The sequence below is a fragment of the Lytechinus variegatus genome, chromosome 13, assembly GCF_018143015.1.
Source record: "Lytechinus variegatus isolate NC3 chromosome 13, Lvar_3.0, whole genome shotgun sequence".
NCBI classification, from domain to species: Eukaryota; Metazoa; Echinodermata; class Echinoidea; order Temnopleuroida; family Toxopneustidae; genus Lytechinus; species Lytechinus variegatus.
The window spans coordinates 16,620,289-16,642,293 of record NC_054752.1 but is presented as its reverse complement, the minus strand read 5'-3'; the positions used below and the strand labels follow the sequence as shown (position 1 = coordinate 16,642,293).

Below are 22,005 nucleotides of genomic sequence, written 5' to 3'. Positions count from 1 at the left end.
TACCTGACGCCTGATGTTTGAATAATGAAACAAACATCAAAGGCACATATAAATACAATATGATATTTCTAAAACATTATATACACTCTACCAACACTGAGTAAAATTATACCCAAGATTGGGTAGAAAGGGAACATGCATGTTTGCTGGGTATTTTTCCCCCCATATTGGATTATTTCAACGCAACATCGCGTAAGATTTTCAAAATATTTATACCTTTTTACCTAACCAACATGCATGTTGTTATTTAACCATGATGTTAGTATTAGCAGGGTTAGCGAGGAATATAATTTTGATGAGAATGACCAAGACTAAACAACCTTTTCCCTCTATTTTTCTTCTTTTTCCCTTTCAAAATGCACCCACATATTCTTGGAAATCGCTCGAAATGCGATTCTTTTTCCCCTTGAGCTATGTCGAGATCGATGACGGCGAAAAAGAGGATTGACGGGAAGAAGGCGATCATAATCGGACTTTTGCCCCGTCAATCGATCTCCAGGCCAATGAGACGGCGCCGGTGATAGGGAGATGGAGTATGGGGATGAGGTCAAGAAACGAATATCAGCAGTCACTTTGTTTCGTCGGATTGATGAAATAAAAAGACATATATTACGTGAAAGAATTCGATGGTTAAAACAATTGTTGGCAAAAAAAAGACGGCAACATGGAATGGGTTGTAAGCAAGCTTTTATTTACACATTATAAAAACGTGTAGGCGCGTCGTGGTCAAGTGGTTCTGTGTCTCACCTTTCAAACAGAGGGTCGTAGGTTCGAATCCTAGCCATTGCGTGTTTTCCTTCAGCAATAAATTTATCCACACTGTGCTGCACTCGACCCAGGTGAGGTAAATGGATACCGGCAGAAAGTAATTTCTCAAAAAGCTGTGCGCACCAGAATCGGTAGACTTGCTTAGCTGGGGTAATATAGGAGCCTTGAGCACCTAGCAAGGTGGATACGTGCGTTATACAAATCCTATATTATTGAAATAAGACACTACATAGTGAGTACATAGGCTACACCCTCGTTTGTCATGTATACTTAGCCCTTGATCGTGACGATGTGGGTGCCCCCCCCCCCCCTCAAAAAAAGATCAGCTGAAGATAATGTTGTCATCCCCTTCACACACTGATCGAAGTGGATTTACACTGTTTGCATTTACTCTTTAATTAGTTTACTAACATATTTCTTTTCTTTTGTTCATGTAACTGCTAGAATCGTTCACTCGGATGTGTGAGAGTGATGGTACATGGGAAGAAGGACTTAATTACCGGCAATGTTTCAAGAATATAGGCCGAGATGATACATCGTTTACACACGCAATGCAACAGAAGCACAATTACAGGTATGTTATCTCTTTCTTTCATCAATCATCATGGCTCAGTCACAACGATGAACCCATTCCGAACCTACCGATCGTATGGCATTGGATATAGCGTAAAGGGTTTGATCGCTTTGAATCGGTTTTTCCTCGATGTGACTGCAACCTGCACCACCGTAACTTTGTCCTCGTAAAACGAGTCTTTATCGCTCAGATATAGTACGCAAAGTATACCCTTTAATGATGGCAAGTTTTGTTCACAATATGAACCACACAATACTCGTGTTTCTACACAAGTAAGTTTAACTTTTTTTTTCAAATAACTATTTCAATATACGGTGCTCCGTCGTAGTGTTCGATGATTGTGTGACTGTGCCAGGAAATCCGACCGAAAATCAATAAACAGTTTCCTCGCACTTTGCTTTTAAGTTCTGTTTTGTTTGCATATCTGACTTATATTTAAACTTCAAAGTGTTCTGAATGCAATCGGATAAACGTTTATTCTATTAGCTGACGTTGTTCAAAGCGTACTATTATTTGCTGTTCGAGTGCGTTTTCGTTAAATGTTTTTTTTTTGTTCTTAATGCGTGTCGACAATGAAACATCAAAATGTTTTAATGGGTCTAAATGAGTATCGGCAATTTTTTTTAAGAACTGCATCTTCTAAAAGACAAAATACGAAAGTTTGACTACACGTACACCATACATACAGCGTTTCTCTTACTAGTTTCTTCCTTAATTTTTTTTTTTTTAAACAAGTTAACACCTAGTTACCAATAATGCATAGAGCATTTCCATTTAATATGAAAGCAGGATAAAAGAGCATTGTAGAATAAAATGCCTTGCTCACGGACATAGCTGCCGTGGCCGGGAAAAGAACCCTAGAATTTTTCATGTATAGCCAGGCGCCTTAGACCACTCGGCCACGGCACCTCCACGGCACCTCCAAAATGAAGTTTTAAATCGATACACTCGTGATGTAAAGAGGATGATTGTTGACTTACACAGGCGTCATGCTTATTACAGGGCGATCAAATCATCGTAAAAATAGGCAATATCATATTTCGAGAAATAAAAATCATTGATTGCTTTTATCCGCAGCCTTGGTGGACTCACGATGGTTCGGTTTGTTTTATCTGGCGTAACGTTTAAACGTGATCTTTCAGACAGACATTTTTTTTCTTGTTAAACACGTTTAAACCTGATCTTTCATACAAAGATGTTTTTACCTATAACCCCTCTCCTACATACACACACACACACACACACATTTTTGACAATGACGACGACGTAATATGACGTTCAGTTAATTCACCAGTCATATCGTTATGCGTTTGCGCAGAACAGGTCCACTTTTTTTCTTGCGCATGCGCTCATCAGCATTATTGAGCCAATTAAGTTCGTCGCAGAAGCTGCGTCGCAAAATCCAAAGCTGACTCAACTAATGATAAATCAGGAAATCAAAGAAGTCCTTGAAATCATGCTAAAGTAAAACTTCCTTTCAATAAAACAAAAGTGGTGGGTTTTCTGAGTTGTTAACAACTATCTAATCTTATCTAATCCCCGAAAACACAAAATAAAAGTAAGGCTTCAAATGATTTCACTATAAAAAAAAGTTTACCTAATATTGGGTGAAATGGAGCATGCATGTTGGTTGGGTGAAAAAAAATTGTAAATTTTCGCAATGTTGCGTTGAAATATCCCAATATGGGTTTAAAAAAAAATACCCAGCAAATGTGCATATTCCCTTTCTACACCATATGTATGGTAAAATTTTACTCGGTGTTTTATAGAGTGTGCAGAATTGGCTAAATGGTCAATAATTGCCTGTCTTGTGTTATTGAATTGTATTATATACCTAAGGATCCTTTCGACGAAAGCACAAAACTAGGTTAATTAATTTACCCACCATTAATGGAAAAACTCTAAACTCTATCATTTAGGAAATTTACAGAACGGACTAGAAGCAGACAGTTGGTGGCAAGAATGTAAATAGGTCAATATATTCTAATTGGAAAGTGTACGGTGTTGACGAATGGACAGTTTTCAATAAGGTTGATATGTACAAAAGAAGATCAGAGATTACCAGAATTGGAACGAGGTATTGGCGAACGGAAATGGCGAAAACCAAATAAGTAATAATGGGGAAAGAGTAGAGTGGATAATGGGGATGATGGAAAAGGAAGGCGAATGGAGGTAGAGGGATATTAATTGTTAAACGGAAATGTTTGGAGAAGAAAACTCTTACCAAAGTATTACAGCAGCAGAAGAGGGTTGCGATCAGAGGCGTCGATCCTGGGAGGGCGGGGGCGCGATCGCCCCACCAATGAAAATATTGGGGGCAATCATTATAATTGTTCCCCCCCCCAAAAAAAAAAAAAAAAAAATTCCGGATGCGCAAAAATAGAATTAGATTATAATGTAACACACAAATCGGCAAGCGAGATTGAGATACACAACTCGTTCTTTATTTAAAATCGTGCCAAAAATGTCCGGTTTTCAGATTGGAATATAAAAAATTTCGGCTCACGCTTCGCGCTCGTATCATTTCTTTAGCAAAAAAACATACTTTTCATGATTAGAAAGGTGGATAGAATGTCCCATCTTAAGTTCTAAACCTCAAAAGAACTCCCGCTCCGATTTGAAATGATCTTTTGTTGGATATATATAGTCTTGTTCTTTATTAAAAAAAACGTTTACTACACTGTCCTTTTTTCAGATCGAAATATCAAAATTTTCAGCTCGCACGCTTCACGCTCTTATCTATTGTTCTTTTAGATACCCATCTTATCATTGGTAGCAAAAATGCTTAGAAAATAAAGCTTTCAGGTCAGAATATTAAAAAAAATCTTATCTCTCTCTCGGCACTCGCATTGTTCGTGTAGTGAGATATGTGTCCTCCTCATGAATAACTAGTCCTAAACAGGTACCCTTTTCCTGTTTCAGGTCAGTATATTAAAATAAATTCAGTTCGCGCTCCTCGCTCGCATTAATTTGTTGGTAAGATATGTGTCTCTTTCTCATGAGTCTTATATGTATATATATTTGGGCCTATATGTGTGTGGGGGTGAGTTTGTTTGTTTTGTGTGATCGAGCGCCTTTGGAACGTTGATTCATGATTTGGCTCCCCCCCCCCCCAAATCTTAAAAATGGATCGACGCCCCTGGTTGCGATAAAGGTGATGCTAAATGATGAGGAAGAAGAAGAAAATGAATATTTAACAACCCCCCCCTTCCCTCCCTCTGTTATCACACATACTTCCCGTTTTGCATTTTACCCACTGAGAAATAAAAATAAAATGTTTTTAAATACTTTTTATATGCTTTTATTGGTTTTTATTCAATGTCATGTTCTAAGTTATCCATTCGCTGGTCATTTTAATGCAACTCTGGTTTGTCATTTTATCTTCCTGCAGTTTTATAACAGTGTTATAAATGGGCAAAATTAATGGAATTGATTGGTCTCTTCTTGTCGTGGACCGGACTCGTGGTGGCGCTATTCATTTTCTATTATTTCAGGTAAGACTTTTTTCTTTAGTGTTTCTTAGTTTCTACATATAATAGATGGAGTTAAATAATTCCTGTGTAATTTTATAGCTATTACATGATTCTCTAAAAAATGTTCTGGTTATAAAATACGAGGTGTGATAGACAGTTTTATTCCTTACAGCTTCAACTGCAGACTCGAACAAATATTGTATCATCTCTTCTTTGAAGTCATAATGTTCAAGATGTGTCCTTCCTTCGTCGTAAATAGTCATCATTATACTAGGATTCATTGGCAGATCGTAGAACAATATCAACCCTTCAAAGTCAAGGACAAGCAATATGTTTACTACTGACATCAATATCGCTCCTAACCTTGCTCGTAAAAGCCACGCGAGCTATACACCCTAACCAAGCCCTGTCGGTGACAGCCGTGCTCTTATACTCCTAACTAGACATCAATTCCACTCTGTAAAATGTTTACTACTTCCCGCGTCGACGAAACGCTACACCGAAACGTATACGCGGGCTTACGGCCATAGAAGGGAATCCGAAGTGAAAAATCAATTGGCAACTGAGTTTAAATTTGTCTCCCTTTTTCCGTTCTACTTAGGAATAGGGCCTATCGCAGAAATAGGGGTAATTTTTCTTTCTATCTTTCTCTTTTCCTCTTTTGCACGTTTTATGACCTGTGGAAAAACTTTGTCAATTTTTTTGTTTTCGCTCAATAGGAAGTTTACACAGCGCAATGAAGAACGCTTTCAAGAACATAGAAAATGTATTGTCAAATATATTTGATGACAATGAACAACCAAGAAGTCTTTGTCGAAAATCGTTGAATAAAAAACTGCAGCTTCGTCATTGACTCTGAACAAAATACATATTTGCAATATTTCGTCAGCTTCAAGACTCTCAGTAAAACGAAAGAGACACCCACCCCCTCCCCCCCCCAAAAAAAAAAAGTGTGATCAACAGATATGAATAGAAGGCAAGAAGGCTGAGAAATCATTCACATAGAGGAGAGAGATGGGAATTGAACATAAGATTAACTAAAATGTGTGAAAGTGAATTAGAAAAATAAGATTTGATTATACACAAATTTCCGCTCCCCAATCACGCCTGTTAGCTACGAGATAATACAGTTTGTATGTCCACTGTGGAGGTCAGAGAGTTTACACCTTTGAAATCTTAGAAATTATTTGCATGATGAAGTATTAGTACGTATCCGCTTTGTTTCCTGTGGGTAATCATAGTCAGGGAGACACAAAACACATATAAAAGACATAAAATATGTCCTGGAGAAAAATATCACCTTACTAGTATTAGTCTCATTAATGTCATCATGTAAGGCTTATTTGCCGAGGAACACACTCTAATCACGATAATTATTTGACTGTAAAATTCGATTTGAAATGTTGATACGCTCATGTTCAGTCATTTGAGACAAATTTTAAAATGTGGACATCTCTGCATTACAAGAATTCACAGTTTTTCATCGTTACTCTCTGAAAATGAGTTTTACAGTTATTGAACACTTTAAACAATGTGAAGATAATTGCATAAATATATTCTACATCGTTAGTCCCACTCTGGGACACTGCAAACTTTCTAACAGGGTGCACACTGTATAGAAAGAAAATATTGGGTAAAATTTTAATCAGCACGAGGCTAATTATGTGTCCAACCAATTTCAGGCGATATTTGCTGGAAGCATATTGTCCAGTATGGTTAAAAAAAATAAGCTGCAATTACCTAAGAATGGGCAAAATTTTCATAGCAATGGATAAACAAAAATGCCCAAAAGAAATGCCCGATGTTGGCTGGACACATAATTACCCTCATAGAGCACTTTTACCCAATATTTTTTAGAGTGCCGCCCCCACCCCCCCCCCCCATCCTAGATCAACATTGTACATTATTATTTGAGTCCCAATTTTCATGAGATGACCCTGGCCCCTCCCCCATCCCTCCATTTATTTAGATGATAACTTTAATATGTTGTCTCCTTTCTCATGTCTGGGTATTACTTCATTTGCTTTTCCTTTTATCTATTTTTGTTCTATATCTTATCATTTAGAGCAAAGTGATTTGGAAAGTTTAAAATGTACCCCCCTTCCTCTCCCACACGCACACACTCACCCTACCAACCAACACACCCCGGGTACATACCTACACATTCCACATACATTAACAATTACCATGTTATCCTTGATCCATCCAGCACTACTTAGAGAGACTCTGTTTAAAACATTTCCCTCATAAATTTTCTAGAAATCTCCGATGCCATCGAACGAAGATCCATCAGCATCTCTTCATCGCCTTCATCTTCCGCCTCACCATCGAGATCATCCTGGGTGTGGACCGTTTCAACAGCAAACTTGCCTCATCGCAAGGATACGAGAGGCATAACAGTATTCAGAATGTGGTACGTAAAACCCCTCATAAAATAGAGAGGGGGTTTGATTGTGCCATTGCCTGTTTAAAGGTATTGTTTAACTTTGTGAGCAGCCGATTTAAAAAATTCTCAAACCAAGATGAAACATGTGTACAAGTGCATGTATTAGAACTAACAAACCCTGAAAACAACCATTATTGAGAATGAAAAGCTAAAACTACAAGGCAAACCCCGATTTTGTAAATAGGCGTCTTATAGACACCTCAATAGTACACATAAGTGTATGGGATGAAATTAAGATGGTGTTTCCGGTCACTTTATATTTCAATTTTTGAAGCACTAAATAATTATTTTCGAACGCAATTTTTTCTGGGCTTCATTTTTGTAACATATCACAGACACAGGAGACAAGTGTGACCTTCTTGCTCAGATTTTTTAAAGTCAAACCAATGTTAACCAATCACTTTAAATAGAGATAGTACCAGAGGCAGATCCAGGATTTTTCGAAATGGGGGTGGGGGCTCATTTTTCCGAGGAATAATTCGACAAGCAAAAAAAAAGAAAAAAAAAGGCTTTTATCCAAAACTCAAGGGTATTTCGTCCACGAAAAAAATTGACAAGCAGGGGAAACAAAGTCTTCTCTTTCAAGGGGTGGGGCACAATTTTGTTTTAATGGCATTTTTACATTTCAAATTTTGATTGTCCCTCTCAAAGGGAGAGCATGGACCGGCAGTGCCCAACCCCCCCCCCCCCCCCCCTCCCCCCCCCCCTCATTCCTGGATCCACCAGTGGGTATTACCTTTGTTTTTTTATCGGCACAGAACTTTCAAAATCACAACCGAAAGGGGGGAAATGATATGCGCATGCTCACTTCTGAGAAAGTTTAGGGCTGGGCATGCGCAGATAGAATTGAGCATGCGTAGATCGATTCTGTTATAACCACACTCAGGTGTTGGATTTAAACATAGTACCAAATAGTAAGAAAGTAAACAACAAACAGACTGCTGGTTGTGTAGTTTTATCACTAATCGTTTCTGCAGTATACTTGCTGTAGAAATGTGGGTACCTCGCTAACGCAAATGCACTAGCGTTATAAGCAACCCAATGGAATACTGTTACTTTTTTTTCACCCGTCCTGCAATAATTTTGTTGTTAGCTTTAAGAGAGTCGCCTTACCAATGTTGATCCCCTTATATCATTTTGCACAAGAATTGCAACTGGTACTTATAGCAAGAATCGATCAAAAATATATTGAAAAAAGCTGGCAAACTTCTGTCTGCCAAACAGTGATATGTCTACTCTCCACGATTTTTTTTTCATATCCAAAAGGTTGGTTCTAAACAAGGCAATCCCACCCAAGTCATGAAAAAATAGAATAAGTTTATTTTTTCACACCGACCTGTTTCCTGCCTACAGAAAATGTAATGCGATACATAATTTGATTTGGAGATTTGCTCCTTCTCTTTATTATCCCATGGGAACTCATACGAAGGTTTCATCTTTTAATGGGGTTGCGTTTATAAACTTTTATATTACATTTATTTTTATATAAACGAAAATACAATAATCTTGTACCCAGACTAAAGTTATATTCCCAATATAATCATGATAATCCCATTATAATGTGTTCGTACCAACATGTTCTGAGGGATATATCCGATTAGGAATTTCCACGAAAACCAAGCAAGTTTTTTTTTAAAGTACGAGAAAAAAAACGGAAATCACAATTTCTTAATGGTCTTTATTGTTTCCTTCAATATTCCACACACGATTTTATAAAAATCCGCTTCAGGGTACGCCTTATTGGGTATGTGTTAAATCTTTCCCGGGTGAATTATTAGACTTTTACAAAATGAAAGAAAACAAACGAAGTTGTTTTGAAACATGATACTTCTTGAGAAAACGTTATTTTTAAGAAATTGCTCCATCAGGGATTGTCTCTGGCCGTGGGCAGACAATTATGTTATGAAACACAAATCACACTTTTATACAAATAGTTACAGAGGCTTTTCTTTAGATAGGGCATATTTCTCAAGAGAATGTCTTTCCCTGGTTCCAAAAACATGTTTATATCACATAATTGATCGGCTTTTTCATTCATGGGTCGTTGGCTTAGCATGTTGAAAGGTTATTCCGTATCACTCTAAAAAAAAAATGGGTAAAAATGCTTCATGAGGGTAATCATGTGTCCAACCAACATTGGCATTTCTTTGGGGCATTTTTATTTATCCAGTGTGATGAAAATTTCGCCCATTCTAAAGTAATTGCTGCTTATTTTTAACATTATTGGGCAATATGCTTCCCGCTTTGGGTAAAATACTGCCCCAAATTGGTTGGACACATAATTACCCACGTATACTGATTAAAAATGTTACCCATTATATTATCACAGTGCGGTATCCCTGGTAATTTAGGTAGACGACAACTCATTTAATCAATTAATAGTTGATTACTAAGTTAGTTAGTTGGTTAGTTAGTTAATCAGTCAGTTAGTTAGTTAGTTAGTTAGTTAGTTGGTAGTTAGTTAGTTAGTTAGTTTTTAAATAGATACGATAGTAATTGGTGTAGTCTGACATTTAGTTTGTGAGTCATTCAATTTGTCACATAATCAGTAAGTTAGTTACTTAATTTTTTACTTACTTATATACTTACTTACTTTGGGCACATAGGTTAGTATCAGTCAGTAGGAATGATTTAGGTCTGGTTAAATAGTTAGCTGTTAAGTTAGTTACTTCGTTATTTAGTTAGTAACATGATTAGTTTGTTAAGTAACCAATTATTTACTTGATTAATTAGATTCGTTAGTTTGTTAGTGTTACGTATAAAAGGATGTGACAATTTCGATATGTTGCGACATTTGCTCATGATTATATTTTGAGTTTGAGTTTTTTTTTTTTTAGTTTTCGTTTCCTGTCTGCGTACTTGTATACACCGTCATACATTCTGTAAAGTTCTATTTAAATACATTCTCTCCTATCACCGCAGGCGCCACTTTGTAAAACTTTTGAAGTTCTGCGGGAATACACAAGAATATGCACCTTCGCTTGGATGTTCATTGAGGGGATCTACCTCAATACATTACTTTCTTCTGCTGTATTTGGAACGCCCAAGTTCGTCCTCTTTTATATCATCGGATGGGGTGAGTCAATTCGATTTGTGCATCATTGATTCATTTCAATTTACTTTATATTATTATTCACTTCTTTCTCTATTTTGTATGCATGCATATATTAATACCTTTTCACGTAAAGCAGGAATAGCAACATATCCAAATATGTTTTCTTCTTTGGGACGCGCGTGGGGTTTGCTGTGGTTATGGGGTACAATTTACTTATTATATATTTAAGATTATATATTTTAGAGTGGTAATTAGATCAGTGACATGATATCAGATGATAATAATAATAATATTGATAATAATAATAATAATGGTGGCTACTTATAGCGCACAGGTCCGCCTTTCGGTGCTCATGGCGCTTCAAGGAAAATAAACACAAAACGCAACAACAATAGAAAACAAACAAGAATAGAATTTGAATTCTCCTGAATAAACACAATATTAAACTGTTAATGAAGATTAAATAAATAAGTTTTCAACTGGGACTTGAATGTTTCTGTTGGGAAATTGGCGTAATTGGATATCAGATGAAAAAATGTTATTGATGTTTATTTTTTATAACCTTTCCATCTTTGTTCGGAAAATTTTCGCTTCAACCTGCACTTCATAAAAATTATGTGCATTAATTTAGCAATTTTTGGATAAGAGAAAACAAGCACTTTTGTTAAGTAACAAAACTTCAACCGTTGTTTGCGTGCGTATTTTGTTCAAAAGATTTTTTGCCAACCTTGCAATAAGGGTGGGGGTTGAAACTTTGCAGATTATTTGCAGATAAGTGCAAAAGATATCCAGCAGCCTATATAACTTTTCCCTTTTTTTCAACCCCGTCCATTTGGGAACAAGACTTGAAAGTCCATAATCGGAGATTTCCGTTCTTGTAGAAGATAAGATTTTTTTGTTAATATTTATGACTTTCTCCTCTTGGGCCTTTCTGACCACAATCGTAAAGAACTGAATATTTAAAGACTTAAGACATCCGTCTAGACTGTCTTTACAACTCCCCCGGAAAAAAAAGAAGCAGGCTTTCGTCATTACGTCATTTTTCGTCATTTTCGTCATTAGTTTGTTTTTAAAAATCGCGTTCGCTTTAAATAAATATTAAGTTTTTATTTCAGATCAAGATTTGCAAGCAGGACATTCGTATTCCCCTCCCACCCCCTCACCGTTATTACATGCACAGGATTGAGATGTAGCTTATTACATAAAGGCTGCATGGCAACGCATGACTTCTTAGATTATATATACAAAATAAGTTTACTCAATATTGGGTATTAATAATTGGAACATGCATGTTTTTTTTGGGGGGGTAAAAAAGATGCCAAATATTTTGTAAATGTTATGCAAGGTTCCGTTGAAATTTACATGATTTACCCTTCAAAATGCATGTTCCTTTTCTACCCAATATTGGGAAAGTTTTAATGATAATAATAATAATAGCTGTATTTATTAAGCGCCTTTTGCCTGAGGGTACAAAGCGCTGATAGCTCGAGCTACCATCACCGGCGCTCAGTGCATGCAAGGAATTAATCCTGCCGGTACCCTTCACCTCATCTGGGTCGAGTGCGCACAGTGCGGATAAATTTCTTGCTGAAGAAAACACGCCATGGTTAGGATTCGAACCCACGACCCTCTGTTTGAAAGGCGAGAGTCAGAACCAATAGACCAAGACGCACCCGCTAACGTTTACTTTCTCTTCATAAATTTATTTTCTTCCTTCCTAATAAACTAAACTATTCTTCTGTTTCATGTACTTATTCGTTTTAGTACCGGAGAACACTTGTGTAATAGAACGTTCATGGAAATATACATCTGTTATTTATCCATATTACAAAGTTTTGATAGAGATATTTGCTCTACACCCTTGTCATTCTCAATATGGTCTAGTTGATTATGAAAGTACTATTGCTTGCATATATGCTTTTAATTTTTTTTCTAGGTCCTTATCGTTACATTTCATAAAATTGATGTTCGCTTTAGCTAGCTTTGTGTCACATTTACAATGAAAAATACTACTCATCAGTCGTATACTTAGCATGATAAAGCTGGATTTATTGCTCAAAGCGAATGTATATCTCCTCAAGCCAGATGAAGTGTAATTAATATGAAAGCTGTAATCTAGTTCATGGTCGAAAAATATACCCTTCTCTTACCATGAGATAGTGAAAAATATGCCACGCACACCCTTGGTTACGGCTGTGACACCATGTCTTTGAAAACACCCACCAGAACATATAAAAGATATAGAGGCATCTGTATTTCGCAGTCCCCCCGGGGGAGCGGCGTTCCTTCATGAAAGGATACCGACTTGGTCACGTGACTTGTTCATACTCGCTGGCCGATTCGCATAAAAAGTGTATTCATTCATAACATGGACACGCGTCCATTTTCATCATCTGTATGAAAGATGAGAAGTTCATGTTATTGATATCAGATGCACTCAAGTTCTTGCCTGTACTATTTTTCCTAGATATGGATACGATTCGATGAATTGTGGCAAACATTTTGCAGGATCTTCAATGTTTCTTTCTGATATTCACGTTAATTCATGTTTTCCATCAGTTTGCTCCATTGTATCCTATTGAACTGTTAATACCAAATAAAACTGACAGAATGTTACGTTCAAGTAAAAAGTCATTAGTACAGGTCCCACATACTGTGACAAAGTCATATGGGGAAAGATCATTTTCACATGCAGCTGCTATTTTATGGAATAATCTGCCAGAATATCTTAGAAATATACAACCATACGAAAAGTTTAGAAATAGCTTGAAAACACATTTATTCACCATTTTGTAAACAATTAATGTAAGAACTCGGTGCTCCCCCCTCCAACTTCACACTCCTAAAAAGCGCTTAGAGACATGCAACTTTGTTTATGTATTTTGCGCTGTACAAAAAGATTCATTATTATTATTAAGAGCAATGATGATGATGTCAATGAAAAAGAAAGGAAAAGCGAAGTACATGTAGGTGAAAACAAGGAAATGAATAAGAATTAGGAAAATATTGAGATGGAGAGGGGGAAAGATACTTTCCTTTGTTATTCTTCAGAAGGAGAAAGACGTTTATTTTTCTTTCTTTTTTCATGAATTCTATATTTACTAAGACGATGAAATACAGAAATCATTACAACAAAAGAGGGAAACGGGGCAAAAATAAAGACAAGCGTTTCCCAGTTGAATGTTCTGCTGTGGACCAATTAGGGATGATTACAAGATGAGTGTTATCACAACTTGTTCATTGATACCTTCTTCGACTCTCGTCCCGACATCACGTCGCCCACCTAGCCTCGGGGTCGAAACTATAACATACTCGATCCTTCATGTAGAGCACAGTCTGTATTTAGGTCGGGGCCACGAGCTCTGTCTCTTAAAACCCCTTTCCTGGCTCACTGATATGATACAGATGTGAAGTTTGGTGGAACGGGGGGAACATAAATGGAAGAGAGCTTAATAGAAATTCAGATCGAATTCATTGTATGAACCTTAGATTTTAAAGAAGCGAGACCAATTTTCTCAGGATTATTCCCTATACATCGCGATTCTCTTGGCCATGTGAGGGGGCCTGTGCGCATCCCTATCCTTATCATTTTTTTCTCGGCCATTATTATAATTATAAGACATTTTCACATGAAATGCATTTCGCATAAATCAAGTAAGGCAAAGTATATTTAGACCCCCTCTCCCTCCCTCCCTCTTATTAACTCTTTCTCCCCCTCCATCATCTCTCTCCTCTCACTGTCACTCTCTCTTCTCCACCCCCCCCCCTCGCTCCCCCCCCCCCCCTCCCTCTCCCTCTTTTTCTCCCACTCTCTGACACTCACTTATTATTGTCTCTGTTGAGAAGTGATCATAAAATAGTTCTCTCTCTCTCTATATGCATCATGAAAGTGATTTCACATCTACCCAAGATTTGCGATAATCGTACCATCCAAATTGATGGTGCCTATATTCACACATTCATATCTACTGAACAATAAGCCAAACCCATTTAGCGGTTGATGTTGTGTATTTTTGGCATAATAATGCCGAAAGCACTTTTTTTTTCAATTCTGTTGCATTCCTTTTGTCAATTAACCCAATCATCGTTCTTATCACATCCTTTCTCTCTCCCTCCTCTTTGTTTCTTTCCCCAGCCATCCCGATAGCGTTTGTGATCGCATGGGCGATCGTTATGGATCTCACCGCAGCAAAGCTTTCTGGTAAATAACTTTCAGCTTTCTTTGAATGAAGAATATCGTGTAATTGGACATATCGATACATGTAACTTCCGATATATGTTTTCAGTGTTTGCAGTGCAGTAATATTTAGAGACGTTTAAACGAAGCCCAGATCCTCTACATACATGTATTTGGGTGAAGGCAAAGAATGATCACACGATTAACGTTGTTTTCATATAAAACAAGGAGGTGATCCCACCATGTAGGAGTCAGGGAAGGAGCCCCATCCAAGCCCCTATTGTGATTAAATATGACTTAGTAAGAGAACGAGACGAAAAAAACAAGGAGGCAAAATAGGGTAGTAAAATGTAGGCTTACAGATAAGAGAGTATCAACAAGGGAGATCTGAGTTACGTAAATATTAACCCTATGATGCAACTAAAAATGACGTCACATTATGTACCCCCCCCCCCCCTCCTGTGAATAAAAATGGCCTTGCGCCGCCCTTGATAATGCTCTAAAATTAAGTACGGTCAAAATAATGTGAGGTTGTATATTGAATTTGTATTATGATTTTTTTTTATTGCTTCTCTTGTATATGTGGATGTCACGTAACATTATATATTTATGAATATTTAGAATAATATGATTTTCCTGGCATTTGTATTCATATCATAGGGCATAATTAGACAAGCTATATACATGCATCTAACATGAAACGTTAATACTCGCCAGGATGTGAGGCCCCCACTCTCGGTTTAAAATATGTGGCTTAGAAACTTGACCATCTCTGACCGTGTTTTAGTATTAAACTGAACCTTTATCTATATTCCCGAGACACAGAAAAATCCGGGGTCCAACTAGATTTCTGACCTTTCAACGTGAGAAGAGATGTTGAGGCCCCAATTCCATGACATCCGGTTTCGTGAAACAGTTTCTTGAAATGAGCATTTCTTCTGTTTTGTCTCTTATAAACGCTACATGGCGGGTCACATTGACTTGAATTAGGCCTACATTAAGGGAATCAAAGTACTCAGCTCAGATTGATATTGCTCCTTAATTTCTCAAGACTTTTTTTACTTATTAAAGCTTAAACCACATGAAAACGTCGTGCGAATGGTTATCCCGGCGTTCATGTTTGTAATTAACATTATTTTGCTCTTTACTTTTTTTTCAATTGATGATGTTTTAAAGATGTTGGCATGGTCATGTTGATTCTATCTGGTACTGGGTCTTCATTGAGATTCCTCGCAACCTCATGCTTGTGGTGAGTTTAAGACCTTTTAAATTTTCACCCCCCCCCACCCCCCTTTTTTTCGTTTTCCCATTTTTTTTTCATGTTTGTTGCATGCATATTTCTCCTGATTTAACATTTTCTACTCTACATCTGACTGGTTCTGTTCGTGCTATTTTTATCTCAAATATTCCTTCCTTTGACTTTTTTCACATGACATTTTTACTTTTAACAATTTTATCTAGACATATTTTCTTTTGGATTGACGTTTTTCAAAGGGTATTTCTTCTGCTGTTTATCCTTCATTTATATTTTATATCAATCTGTAATAACTAGAACCCCGACATTTTTTCATCTATTTTTTTCTGATATTTGTTTCAAACTGTAATTTACATTTTTTTTCTGATCAGTTTCCCTCTGGATTGTGTTCCCGCACTGCATAAATTGTAGGGGGAAAAACCCACTCCGTTCACTTATGAAAACTCTCCAGAAAACATCTTGTTCGCTACATCAATACTTAATTGTACCTAATATTCAATATGAATATATTGGTTGCTTTCATTTTGATGCACATTTATCTCATGATTTGTTTTTCTTCTTTTTTATTTTTTTACTTTTGTCATATTTTAGGCAAACGTACTGTTCCTATTTAACATCATCAGAGTACTGGTGACCAAGCTCCGGGAGAGTAATACCAGTGATACCAAGCAAGTCAGGTAAGAGATATGGTTTCAGTCTGGGAGAACTTATACTTAATTTCGCCGACTGCAGGCACACCAACGATACCGACTCCAAAACGACCGATAGTTTGTTGTTGAAAATAACGCGAAAGTTTTGATCTGTCTGGAGTCGATTTGCGTCGATTTGACTGCGGCTCTCACTGGCGTGAATCCAAGCGATGAACCTGTTGTTCAGGGGGGATGCTCAATTGTTTTTCCCCCCCCCCCTTTGAATTATATGACGTCACGGATTTGCACCAATTTACACATTCGCAGATTCAGTGGTAACTACTCAAATTATGAACCATTACTCATCATAAGTGAATTTGAATTTTAATTCATTTATTACCAAATATCACTGTCAGTACAATTACAAGGAATAGTACATCACATATAACAAAACATTTGGTAATTGGAGCTTACATAATAGCAAGATGCTAATCGAGGTTAGCCCAAAATAATGTCATTATGAGTGACGATATAATCGTCGTCGTTGCCTTCATCTCCAACTCCCACCCCGATTCCCCACAATCACCATTATAATCCTCTCTTTTTAATAATTATGATGATCTTAATATTTAGTACCATCACCAACGCAGTCATCATCATCGTCGTCACCATTATTAACACCAACATAATCAACAACAATACCTTAATCACTATCATCGTGGTTGTTATCACTACCATTAGCACCATCATCCTCACCATCATCATCCTCATCATCACCATTATCATTATCATTATCATCATCATCATCATCCTCATCATCATCATCATTATCATTATCATCATCATCCTCATCATCACCATTATCATTATCATCATCATCATCATCCTCACCATCATCATCACCATTATCTTTATCATCATCATCATCATCACCATCCTCATCAAATCACCATTATCATCATAATCATCATCACTATCCTCCTCATCATTATCATCATCATCATCATCACATCATCATCACCACAATCACTTCCACCATCATCCACCATCTCCATCATCATGATCGTCACCATCACCGTGATCATCACAGCCATTAATCGTCATCGTTGTTACGGTCATCCCCCCACCACTACCACCGCCGTGACCACAACCGTCATCACCCTCTCTTATCATCACCCTCTTCCCCTCACAGGAAGGCTCTCAAAGCAGCTATCGTTCTTCTGCCGTTGCTTGGGATCGCCAACTTGGTGTGGTTGATCCCTCGACCGAAGCCTCAAGATGACAAGTCCTTCATCCTCATTTATCATTATCTCTTCCTCTTCCTCGATGCCTACCAAGGATTCTTCGTAGCAGTTCTCTATTGTTTTGTCAACGCAGAGGTGAGTTTATGAGTCGAACTTTGAGCTTGTGTGCCCCTTTTTCCAACGGCGGGTCCCGGATTTACTACTAAGAGGCACAAAAGGCCGCTTTTTCTTTCCAAAAATTCTGACAGCCCCCCCCCCCAAAAAAAAAAAAAAAAAAAAAAAAAACGAAGGTCAGTACCATTCTCATTTTCTCTACTCAAACCTTTTTTTTTACAATCAAATACAAAATTACCAAAGTTTTAGCAGACACAAAACATGAGATTTTCTACTTCTGCCCTCACTCACCGTTTATTTTCAGTCATCCTTTGCTAAAGAAGTGGGGAAATCAAGTCTTTACTCTACCAATAAGATGATATATGTTACCTGATATGCATTATTACTCATCTACAATGACCATTATGATTTTTAAACAAAATTACAGAGAGGATAAAGAAAGAGGAAATTCTAAGTCAGTTTAAGGTGGTATTGTGGAAATTTGATCCCCATCCCCTCTCCCCCCCCCAAAAAAAAATAGCAGCAACATAGGTAATGAGTATGTTTATTATCTCTCAATTCGTTTTATGTTCAAAGCTTTTGAGAGAGGCCAAAGATTTTTCTCTAATTTGTTTGTCAGGTGAGAGCCACCTTAAGACGGAAGTGGAGTGCTTGGAGGAACAGTCGAAGTCCTCACCATCACAGAGGTCATTCCATCGTTACCACGGCAACAGACGTATGTAATGACTTTGAACCTTGTTAAATTCCATAAGTATGCATGCATTAACAATTATTGCGGAAAGAATTATCGAACTACAGTATATCAGTAAGGAGGATATAACTGTTTCGTTAGAAAAACAGTAGAATTTAGTTTCAAATGTCTTGATTTTAGGGTGTGGCAATTTTCGAGAAATACAAATAAGCAATTGATTTGTAAAATGAAATTCATAAAAATGAATCTGAAGAATTTATTTTAATATAAATATATCACCCAAATTCACAGAGAAGATATTCCATCGTGCGTGTTTTAAGAAACGCCATCTTTCGCCATGTTTGCGAATTCTGACCGAAGTTATGCCTTATATTCACGACGAATAAAAAAAATATTTTCATGACAATGTATAACGTTGTATAGTTATATAATGTGGAATATATCATCCTTTGAGGAGATTTTCAGATAAGATATCACCCACTTCAAATGACATTCAGACATTTTCATCTAAGAAAAATATTCTAATAAGATACCATAATTTGTTTTTACAGAACGCGTTTACTAGGTAAGATATAAATGTGATTAGATATCAGTGTTTAAAAGTGATCAAATATTACTGTGATTAAATATTTATTTCGTTACATTCTCATTCCATCTTTCAAAAGGGCAGTTGACTGTTTCCTTATCGCTTTTCCTAAAATCCATGCATGTGAATATTCCTCATAGCCGCATGAATTTTTTGTTTTTTTTCATCAGGAAATGAATTAATATCACTCTTGATAAATGTACTTACGATATTTTGTAATGAGAATATTGCTGACGACTGTGCATGGATGAGTATGAAATGTTGTTCGCGACATTCATCGACTTGTAATTTACTAAAAAGTGATTTTCTGGAGATATTTTTATTTTATTTTTCTTCTATTTAAGTTTGCACTTTGTTTGAAAAGATTTAGAACCTGAATGCAACAGCAGTCAACGTGTGACATTACGCAATAAATCAATCTCTGCATTTATACACAGATGTATTGTGCTTTATTTGAAGAACTGTTTAAAGTGCATTGGAATTATTAGAATGTGGTCAGTGTCACGAAGGAAGTATATTATCGCATCGCCCTTTCTTAATGAGTAGCAAATATACGGCCTTTTTAAACCCAACTTCAAAGTCATTTATTGATGGAGTTATGATTCACCTATTCCGATTCCGTACAAATTATTGAATTTTCTCAAATTGTGAAATATACTATAGTACTTTCATAACAAATTTGGAATGAAATCGAAGAGCTTATCACCTTTTTCTGCCTTATTCTTGCTTCCGTGATTGAACCTGTGGCAATGAATAACATGAGGTTTTTCGGACAAATGTTATATTGAATATGTTTCCAATTTTCCTTGAACAACCCTTAGCCTCCCCCAAAAAAGGGTATATCAACGAGGATGATTTTGAAAAAGTCCTCGGAACAGAATTGGGTAAACGATATACATAATTCAAGTTGAATTATCTAATTATTGTTTACCTTTGAGAATATGAATAATTTATTTTTTTGCTACTGACGAATCATTAGTGACATATGTTATACATATGAAGACTTGTTCATTTTATGCTGCAAACAAAACTTTATTATTATTTTTACTAAGTACTATTTCAAAGAAAATCAAATCTTCGCGCTCCCACCCCCCCCCCCCCCCCGACTGCCTCTCTCTCTCTCTCTTCCTCCAATCCTATGGTTAATTTGGTATTAATGTTCAGATGCTAATAACCATTTGGGGTGCCATCTGTTGTTTGGCAGGGAGCATTCTTTAAGAAGTGCTAAAAGATTCGATTTTTAATTCAATTTGATTGAATTAAATATATAACCGTATTAAGTTTTCATTGCAATTCCCAATTCTGCATTACTCTTTCTCAAAGTGGATACATATTTTTTTTTTCGACCAAGCCCATTTTTGCAATGTTGTGTATCAAAGTTAGTAGAACACACAATTTTTTGTAAGGATAGACTAGAAGTCCGAAAATATATACTTACTAGAAGTTTTACGTTGAGAATGGTTCGCCGCTTGGAAGAAACCTGCAGTGTATGGTAGTGTGAAGAAGTCTCAGTGTGCTGCGTGTCTTATAAATAATTATGATGTATTAATGACTTTAATGTGATAATTTAGGGGGGCAAAACAATTGGGCACACAATACACAAGCTGACTGTTTCAATCTTCAATTATATTGTTTTCATTATTCCGTTTTTTTCGGTCGTTCTGTGTTATATTTTTGTTTGGGTTTTTTTTCTACAGATCCGTATGTCTCTGTTTGACAATGGTCACGTGCCAGCGGAAACGTGACATGACAATGGTTCAAGACAACGGCACGACAAAGGTGGCAGTCAATAACGTGGTCGAACTCTGAAACTATAACGGTCTCTTTCAGCGTGCGAGAATTCCCGACGGTGTCGAGAAAAGCAGAGGAGTTGACGTCATTGTGATTTCGGACTAAAATCGGAAGAAAAAACGATGAAGAACGTCTTAAGCAGAATGGTACAAAAGTTGGAGAAATAAAGACTTTTTCGTATATATCATATTTTGCTCCGAGGGAAGCAACAGTTGCATATGTTTCTCACAAAACATCTAACTGGGAACATAAACAGATGCAATCCAAAGACTTCAAAAGGATTGAGAAGGGACTAGTCAACTAAGTGTTGTCGCAGTGAAACGAAGGTGGCAAAATATGTTTAAAACCAGAGCATTGCGTAGACGATTTTTTTTTACATATAACTTATATAGAAAATATATGTACATGAGGTTGCCGTGATTTTTTATGCACTTTATATGAACTGCGCTGAAGCTTTAAGGTCAAATATTCATTTATCCTTGGGACTTTTTCACAATTTTTGCCGAATTTGCAGCTTAGAGTTGAAATCGCAGAATTCTCATGGATCTAGGAAAATTTCATTGGACAGATATTCACAAAGAAGCGATTTGGGTTTATAGGAATATTCAGCCGATGTATTCATGGGTGGGGTGGTGTTGTATAATATGGGAGCATGCCAATGACAATAATGAGGCAGTACAAAAATAAAGTCAAATGAATTAGAGGCAAATTTTGGAGTATGATTTAAAGCTTTCTCTAATGTTTAGGATATGGGAGTTAGCTAGTTTACTGAAGTAACGGAATACTATCTATGATGGTCTGATTGCTGTTTGCATTATGACGATGACGATGATGATGATGATGATGATGATGGTGGTGGGGTGGTGGTGGTGATGATGATGATGATGATGATGATGATGATGATGATGACGGTGATGATGATGGTGGTGGTGGTGGTGGTAGTGGTGGTGATGATATGGATGATGATGGTGATGATGATGATGTTGAATGATGATGGGGGGATGACGATGTTGATGATAATGATGATGATTATGATGATGACGGTGATGATGATGACGGTGATGATGATGATGATGATGGTGATGACGATGATGATGATGATGATGATGAAGATGATGGTGATGATGATGATGATGATGATGATGATTATGATGATGATGATGATGATGAGATGATGATGATGATGATACTAGTAACGAATG

The 22,005-nt window shown here is 36.8% G+C and overlaps 1 protein-coding gene across 1 annotated transcript in view; it reads left to right on the top strand.

Moving 5' to 3' along the window:
- Nucleotides 1–20,938, top strand: part of LOC121426452 (PDF receptor-like) — a 31,480-nt gene extending 10,542 nt beyond the window's left edge. The window contains 12 exon segments of the mRNA XM_041622758.1: nt 1,213–1,310; nt 1,313–1,342; nt 4,734–4,755; nt 4,758–4,836; nt 7,075–7,228; nt 10,184–10,337; nt 14,452–14,517; nt 15,669–15,742; nt 16,340–16,425; nt 17,570–17,756; nt 18,355–18,450; nt 20,710–20,938. Coding sequence (XP_041478692.1) covers nt 1,227–1,310; nt 1,313–1,342; nt 4,734–4,755; nt 4,758–4,836; nt 7,075–7,228; nt 10,184–10,337; nt 14,452–14,517; nt 15,669–15,742; nt 16,340–16,425; nt 17,570–17,756; nt 18,355–18,450; nt 20,710–20,757 — 1,080 coding nt within the window. The 5' untranslated portion in view covers nt 1,213–1,226 and the 3' untranslated portion in view covers nt 20,758–20,938.
- The last annotated feature ends 1,067 nt before the right edge of the window (nt 20,939–22,005 follow it).